This window comes from Lactuca sativa, chromosome 3, assembly GCF_002870075.4.
Source record: "Lactuca sativa cultivar Salinas chromosome 3, Lsat_Salinas_v11, whole genome shotgun sequence".
Classification (NCBI taxonomy): Eukaryota; Viridiplantae; Streptophyta; class Magnoliopsida; order Asterales; family Asteraceae; genus Lactuca; species Lactuca sativa.
The window spans coordinates 200933973-200942956 of record NC_056625.2 but is presented as its reverse complement, the minus strand read 5'-3'; the positions used below and the strand labels follow the sequence as shown (position 1 = coordinate 200942956).

Genomic DNA, 8984 nt, shown 5'->3' with positions numbered 1-8984 from the left:
CTTGTTCAAAAAGCATGTTGGTACAGATCAAATCTTGGTGCAAATCTATGTTGACGACATCATTTTCGGGTCTACGCGTCCACAACTATGCAAGGAGTTTGAAGGAGTGATGAAAAAGAGGTTTGAGATGAGCTCATTGGGCGATATGACCATGTTTTTCGGGCTTCAGGTCCAACAAAGATCAACCGGAATCCTGCTCCATCAAGTAAAGTATGTGGAGGATATATTTGAGAAGTTCGGGTTTCAGGACGCAAAACCTACCTTGACGCCAATGGCTGAGAGACCCCTACTGACTCCAGATACTGATGGCGAATCTGTAGATCAAACTCACTACAGATCGATGATCGGTTTGTTGATGTATCTAACTGCAAGCCATCCAGATATCATGTTTGCAGTTTGTCAATGCGCTCGCTATCAGGGTAATCCTAAACTTTCACATGTTATTGCTGTCAAAAGAATATTTCGGTATCTCAAAGGCAGCCCTAATTTGGGTCTTTGGTATCCGAAAAATTCTGAATTTGATTTATATGCATTCGCAGACAGTAATTATGGAGGCTGTAAGCTTGATAGAAAATCTACATCAGGAGGATATCAATTCCTTGGTGATAGGTTGGTGTCTTGGCAGTGCAACAAAAAGCACACGGTCTCAACCTCAGCAGCAGAAGCGGAATATGTTGTTGCCTCTGCTTATTGCTCTCAAGTTATATGGATCCAACATCAGCTGTTGGATTACGGTTTGAATTATTTAGAAACCCATATCCTGTGTGATAATGAGGCTGCCATTAACATGAAAATGCATTTCATTAACATTAACATGAAAATGAAAATGCATTTCAGCACTCGAAAACCCAGTCCAGCACTCGAAAACCAAGCACATTAACATGAAAATGCATTTCATCAGAGATTGTTATAAGCGTTCGCTCATTTGGCTGGAAAAGGTTCCCACTACAAATAATGCGGTGGATTTGTTCACAAAGCCGTTTAACAAAGCTCGATTCGATGTGCTTGTGAGCTTTTTGAAAATGATACGTTTTGAGGACTAATTTCTTTGTTTTATCTTGTTTGCTTTAATATAGTTTAAATTTGCGCATTTTAATTCCATTCTCACCCATTCACAAATTTAGGGGGAGAAATAATCAAAAACCAAACAAAAAAAAATTAGAAATTAGAAAAGCAAAAATATATATATGTTACTAATAGTTCTTGTTTGTAGGGGTTGTGTAGGGAAGTGAAATAATCAGGTGATAACAGACAATCTGAATCTATGTAAGGTACCAAAGTCAAATTGTCTTAGATTTGTGTTCGATGTGCTGGTGGACATGAAAGTTTTTCAAAATGGACTTGACTAGGAGCAGATAAACTTAAGAAGTTTAGAGACATGACAAATTTTGACCTAGATAGTGTTATTTAGTCTGATAATACAACACTTGGGTAGGTTGAGCAGAGAGATATACATGGGAATCTGTGAATACACTAAATGATCTGTATTTAGAACTGTGGATTGACTTTTCCGTGATGTGCGGACTCTGTCCTTAATTCCGGTATTGATGGGGTAACTGGGGAATTCCAATAAATTAGGTCTGTAGAAAGTTATTTTCTTTCTTACTTACTGTCAGTCATATGTTACTTCCTCTGTGTGATCGAAAGATATGACCTGGATTGTAACATATGCAACTCTGTCTCTCTGCATCTTCTTCTATGCTATTCTTCCTATTTGTTAGTCATATGTTGTCTCATTTATGTGAGTAACAATCCGACCTGCAATGCAACATATGCAACTTTATTTCTACACACCTCCTTATCTTTGAAATTCTTTCTATCTGTTAGTCATATGTTGTCTCCTCAACGTGATTGAGATGATCCGACCTGGAACACAACATATGCAATATTCTACCAGTTAGCCATATGTTGTCCCCTCTGCGTGATTGAAAAAGATCCAACCTGGGACACAACATATGCACCTATTTCTAAATCTGACTTCCTCCTTAATAATTGTCTATTCACCTAAAGTAAAGAGTTCTTTGGAAGTTCTTGATAACTAGCATATATCAGGAAGTGGGGAACACGTTCTAGTGTAACTAAAATTGAACCATTTAGAGGTTGTCTGTAGATCTCGCTGCTTAATTTAAGTGGACAACAATACACATGGTCGTAATCAGCTAAATGCTTTATTTAGAAAAGTTTTTCGATATCCTTCGTGTTTAAGTGGACCACAATACCAGCAATTGACCAGATATATTCATGAAGGTGAAGGTACTGATAAACAAGTTTAGGATGTCTCACAACTTTGATCCCAAATATTTTTGTGTTTGTTAAATTTGTTCATAGTTTTCCTATATGCACAAATTTAGGGGGAGAATTAAAAAAAATTCAAAAATCAAACAAAAATCAGAAAAATTCAAAAATCAAACAAAAATTAGAAAATTAAAAAAAAAATAGTGTTATTTCTGTTTTATTTTTTTCAGAAAATCTGAAAAACCCAAAAATAATGTGTGCTAAAGTTTTCTTTTAGTTTTGTTTTGTCTTGAAAAATGAATTCAGATGTAGATGAGACTCAAGGAGTTTGTATCGAGATTTATGGGCCGAAGCTTCATCCGTGAGCATCGAAGAATTTTCATTTGAAGAGCAACAAATGAAGATTATTCTTTAAACATTCAATCCTTCAACCCAAAAAGCAAGGTGAAGCTGTTCTTGAAGATTATGTGACATATTGCGTTGAAGTCTCCTCAATCAGTCTGCTGCTATCTTGAACCTACTGAAGTGATCCAGAAGAATATTTCTCTCTGTTGTTCTCTCAGAAGATTCTCAATCTGAAAACTCTATCTTTCAAGAATCAGTACATCAAGCCTCCTCACCCAATGTGTGTTCAAAGTCAAATCTTGAAGAAATGCCCAAACGCTCAGGATGAAGTCATTTATTGAAGATTCATATGTTCTTCTTGAAGTTGTGAAGAAATCAAAGATTAAAGCTGAAGCCAAAGCTCCTAATGAAGATTAACAATAAAAGACAACTACATATTAGAGGGGGCTTGTTGGGTCATTTAGAAAAGAAAGGTATAAACCAAGGGGGAGATTGTTGGGTCAAAATATTGGTTTATACTTTGCTTTTCTAGGAAAATGTATTTTTTTGTAATACAATAGGTGTTGTGGCTGTGTACGGCCGTTATCATGTGTGTACGACCGCACACCCGTATACAGTAGTACACGGGTGTACAGCTGGTTATACTATATATAGGGTGAGGAGTTCATGTTAGTATTAGAAGGCCAAGGATCTTAAGTGTGTAAATTCAAAGGTGTTTTAGAGAGAGAAAGAAGTGTGTGTGTGTGTGTGTGTATGTGTGCTAGTGTGTGTGAATCTTGTATTTGGATCTACATTCTAATCATCAAATAATACAAGATTCATCATCATCTTCTTCTCCTTCTCTTCTATTTGATCTGGCATCATCCATTTGATTGCGATTCCGCACCATCAAATGGATCTGATTGACACACAAGCATTTTGGGGACTTACAAAACCGTTCAGTTTTCTGGTAGCAAGACCAGTCGTTAAACTAGGGTTAGTTTCACATTCCCGTTGGGAGAAAAGACGATTCAGGTGGCCATCTTGATTGAGGATTGTGTGAGCTGGAAGTTAAAGAAACTTCCAACAGTGAGTTCGCGCCTTCTTGGTGATGGATAGCAGGATTTTGGTGGACCCGGGTTGAGGTTCTAGGAATGACCCGAGCCCCAGATTGGGCACTTGGTCTGAAGCCTTTTCGACTAGGATAAGTATAGATGGATTGATCGATAAGTGGTAAGACCATGAGTGATGGCCATGGTAAGATAATAGAGTTATAAAATTGCGGGGTGGCTCGTAGCATTCACTAGTTTGTGGATAGTGTAGGTTGTTATCAGAGTATGGGGTGACCCATAACATTCACTAGTTGGTGAATAATGTAGGGTGTTATAAGACTACAGGGTGGCCCTCAACATTTACTAGTTGGTAGTTAGTGCGGCAGTGTTGTAAGACTACGGGGTGGCCTGTAGCATTCACATATCCTTGTGCAACAATGAGTGCGTGGCAAATCCTTGATTGGTTATGGATTTCTGCGTTAGACCAAAGTTGGTCGGAATGTAAAATTGTGGAAAGGCCACAAAAATCACTAAAATAGGAAAGTGGTAGGTTGTTAGAGGCCGATTGGGATATAAGACTATAGTGGGTCTTTTAGCTTTTCACTCTTTGCATGGGATTTGGTGGCGCCAGTTGGATTAGGCTGTTATGATCGGTTGGATCAGAAATATTATTGGAGCCATAAGTGGCAAGATAGCTTGGACAATTAGTGCTAGATGAGATTTTCATTCGAAAGTCACGTGGGGCGACTGTTTGTGTTTTTTGACTGAGCAACCGAGCGGGTATCCGGTGAATCAATGAGTAAGCAGGTAAGTTCGGAACATGGAGGTCTCGGATGCTTTTGGAAAGAATCTAGAGGGCAACAAGATGAGTCACGCAGTATTAATGATTGGGGATTCGTGTGTGGAGTCGCTTATTATTAGCGGAATATGCTAAGTCACTTGCATTTTGGATTAAATAATATCAGAGTAATCTATTTGACCCTATTGTGCAACTCTCATCTGAGTCTAACCATTGCAGGGATGAATCTACTACTCGAACGATTATCTGAGCCTTCAATCAAGTATAAGTATACTACAGTAGTTAATGGGTAATAATTTTGTTGCCAATGGAAGCATCAAGATAATCAAGGGTTGGAAGTGTTTTTTTTGGTCTGGAATTCAATTAGATTTTGGTATGGTAGAGATTCAGTATGGACGGTCTATCAGGGAGTCAGACATAGTTGAGACTTCAAATATCGGGTTTCGGGTAAGGTAGAAGTGGTTTTCTGCATGGGATTAAGGATTCATTCATCATTGGGTTTGGAGAGTTCTGCTAAGGTTGGGTTAAGTAGCCTTGGGAAGGCCATTGTATGCTCGGGTTTGTGGTTGCGTTCTTCTGGCTCTCTGCCATGCCTGGGTTGGTAAGGAATGATTTCGAGGACGAAATCTAATTTAAGTGGGGGAGAGTTCTAACACCCGTAATCTTGAGGAACAATTGTTGGGAATAAATCCCCTTTTGAGGAATGGACACGGCGTGTTGGACGAACCAACATCATGTATCTATATAAGAAGAAGCATGACTTTCATTAAGATCAACACGGTGTGTTGCCTCTTAGAACACGTCGTGTTGACGAACGTAATGAACACCCTAATCTTCCAGGTTTTTTGCTGCCTATTTAAAGGAATAAGGAGGATAGGGTTTGTCTATCATCAACCCCTAAAGCCTTGAAAGAAACATTAATCATCTTCCTCCATTTTTACAGCTAGTTTGGTGATTTTGAAGCTAAGAAAGAAGAAGGAGGAGGAAGGAAGCAAAGATCAAGCAAGCAAGTCCCCATTCTCCACCTTAGCAATATTCTGGGCCTTTGCAATTGTTCAACACTTGATTTTTATCATTCCAAGTTGTTAGATCTTTAGTTTTGTTCCTTTAGCTTCTTATTCTTGAATGATGGAATGGTTAGACCGCATAAAGTTGGCAACTTGATGAATCTCTGGGTCAAGAGTGATGGGTTTTGAGCAAAAGAACATTCCTATGTACACATGCAAAGCCCTTAAGCTTTGTATCTAGATTTCTCTATTGTACATGCAAATTATCCAAAGCTTGCAAAACCTAATCTAGCATACTATGAGAATCGAAATCTACAACTAATATAAGTTTATATGATTACCATTTGATAGTAACAATAGCCTTCAATCTTAAAGAGCTTAGTATCACAATTGTAATACCTCTAATGTCTCACAAACACCAAGGCAAGAAGATGATCGAGAAGAGAGGACAATTTCGGTTATAGGAACTCTAGGGTTTCTTCTGGTAGCCGAAATCTGTAGCCCTCGAGGTCCTTAAAAAGCTAAGCTGCTAGGGTTTCAGTCAAAACTGTAATTGAATAGCTTAGGCCTTAAGCAGTCCATGGAACATTCTGGAATAGGGCCCTTGGACGAAATCATAGTGGGCTCCCACTCTGATTTCATCTCCCTCATTTCCATAAGGATCCACAGCTCAATCTAATTATCTTATAATTGGCAATACTAGTCCCTTAGTTCAATTAATCTCTTTTAATCACATAATCAATTTCCTAATTAATTCTTGATTAATATTAAGTAACTAATATGATTTCTCTTTTAATATATTATTCGTATAATATATTAATAAACCATAATATCCTCTCTCTTCATAAATCATTCTATCAAGCTGCTTTGGTGAAGGCAACCCAAAAGGACCATGCACAATCGGGTCAAGTACATACCAAATATAGTTATGGACTTAGACACTAATCCAACAGTCTCCCACTTGGATAAGTGTAACAACTATAAATGCAAGTACGACTTCAGGATCTGATTAGCAGTCGTAGTGTTCAAAGACGCTGTCGAACTTTGATCTTATTAGTGACATGTCCTTTAGATAAGGGATCGTATAGTCCTCCTTTCTAGATATCGTGTAGAGAATTACACGGAACACAGTCATACTTATTGTCCAGCAGTTTGTTTCTCGATCTGCGATTTTTCTGACATATAACTTAATTGAACACATCAACTCAGTCCTGACTGGGCCCGGCACATAAGTCAAATTAAATCAATGAGGGGCCCAGATATATCTTTTACCCCATTAGGATAAAAGGAACAGATAAACTTCGACTTATATGCATTTACCATTCACTCATCAAATCATGCACAACAATGCATTTTAAGACATCAAGTTACTGATGCGTTTACGTATTATCAATTCACAACTAACTTGCAAACAATAGAACATATATCTAGGTTTAAATACTATATGATATTATCTTCTTGCAATCACTCGTGATATATTCCATGAAGTGATGCCAGCAAGCGTGGGTTTAATCCGATGCTCAAATCTTATTCATAAGCACTCATGAACGTTGTAGCAAAATTTTTCTATGTCTAATACACTTTAGAAAGTCTACAAACCAATTCATGATAATCTTATTTTATACCTACTTCCAAAGTATGAGAGACTGTGGACTGTTCGAATAATCTTATTATTCAGGAAGTCAAAACATGCAAACTGAAAAAACTGGTAAATAATTAACACAAGACAGTAACTTTACTCATAAATAATACACCTTTTTTTAATCTTCAAATGTTAATTACAATTTATCTATTACACATTTCGAAACTATTTAATCTAAACTAATTTCATCCATCAGCCCAATGCTCCTAGCATGCTGCAAGTGCTTAACCCTACTCAGTCCCTTTGTAAGGGGATGTGCTGGGTTATCCTCTACCGATACTCTCTTCACTACGAGGAGTCCCTATTCCACCCGATGTCTAATAAAGTGATATTTCATGTTGATATGTCAGGATCTGCAATGGTCCCACGGTTCTTGGGTTAAGGAAACCGCTCCTTCATTATCACAAAAAATATCCATAGGCTCCTTTTTGGTTGGCACAACTCCAAGGTCTCTGATGAAAATTTTCAACCATATCACGTCCTTTGACGCTTCGCTCGTCGCTATATACTTTGATTCGCATGTTGAATCAGCTACAGCCTCTTGCTTGGAACCTTTCCAACTCACTGCTTCTTTCTCCATTCAGGGTAAAAACCCAGCCTGACTGAGAATGGTAGTTGTCCCAGTCGGTCTGAAAACTGGTGTCACTATACCCTCGCACCCTTAATTCATCACTCCTACCGAGGACTAGACACCGTTCCTTGGTCCTCCGAAGGTACTTAAGAATATTCTTGACTGCAGTGCAATGTGCTCTGCCAGGGTTCCCTTGATATCTATTGACGATGCTTAAAGTGAAGGCCACATCAGGGTGAGTCCAAGTCATAGCATACATGATTGAGCCAAATGCGGAAGCGTAAGGTACTCGGCGCATCTCTACTATCTCGACTTCGGTACTCAGGCTTTGAGTCTTACTCAACTTGACATTACTTTGGATAGGTAACTCCCCTTTCTTGGAATTCTCCATACTAAAATGTTTTAGTACCTTGTCCAAGTAAGTATTCTGATTAAGTCCTATTAGTCTTTTACTCCTGTTTCTCACTATCCTTATTCCCAGAATATAGGCAGCCTCTCCGAGGTCCTTTATAGAGAAACACTTCCCAAGCCAGGACTTTACCTCCTGCAGGGTCGGGATGTCATTTCCTATGAGTAGTACTTCATCGACATACAATACGAGGAAGCTAACTATACTCCCACTGGCTTTGACATATACACATGGCTCATCCTCGCTTCACAGGAAGCCAAAGTCTTTGAATTTCTCGTTGAAACAAAGATTCAATCTGTGAGACGTTTGTTTCAATCCATAAATGGATTTCTAAAGCTTACACACTCAACCAACTTCCCGTTAAGGAAAGCAGTTTTGACATCCATCTTCGCAACCGATGATAAGGTCTCATCATAGTTAACTCTAGGAGTTTGAGTAAAGCCCTTCGCAACCAATCGCGCCTTATAAGTGTGTACATTCCCATCCATATTGATCTTCTTCTTGAAGATCCACTTGCACCCGACCATCTTACGACCCGGCACATTGTCAACCAAATTCCAAACTTAGTTGTCATGCATGGAATGAATCTCTGCTGTCCATCGCCTCTCTCCATTTCGTAGACTCTGGGACTCCCATAGCTTCCTTGTAGGTGTTAGGTTCATCTAAATTTATTAATGTACTGTCACTAATAAACGTATCACCCTCACTTGTTATGTGAAAACCATATAACATAGGCGGAACTCTAACTTTACTGGAATGTCTAAGAGGTAATGAGTCGTCAGTCAGTTCAACATGAGTTTCCTCTTCAGGTTGAGCGCCAGTGTTAGAGGTTCCTTCATCGTTCGATTCTTGAATTTCCTCAAGATCAATTTTCCTCCCAATATCCCCTTGGCTTATGAGTTCTAGCTCTCAGGAAATTCCTCTCCTCGCAACAAAGACAACATT

General features: G+C 38.7%; 1 protein-coding gene across 1 annotated transcript; it reads left to right on the top strand.

Moving 5' to 3' along the window:
• The first annotated feature begins 271 nt into the window (after positions 1-271).
• On the top strand, positions 272-880 carry LOC128132886 (uncharacterized mitochondrial protein AtMg00810-like). Its single transcript, XM_052769886.1, has 2 exons — positions 272-419; positions 540-880. The coding sequence occupies exons 1-2, from the start codon at positions 272-274 to the stop codon at positions 878-880; spliced, it is 489 nt and encodes a 162-aa protein (XP_052625846.1).
• The last annotated feature ends 8104 nt before the right edge of the window (positions 881-8984 follow it).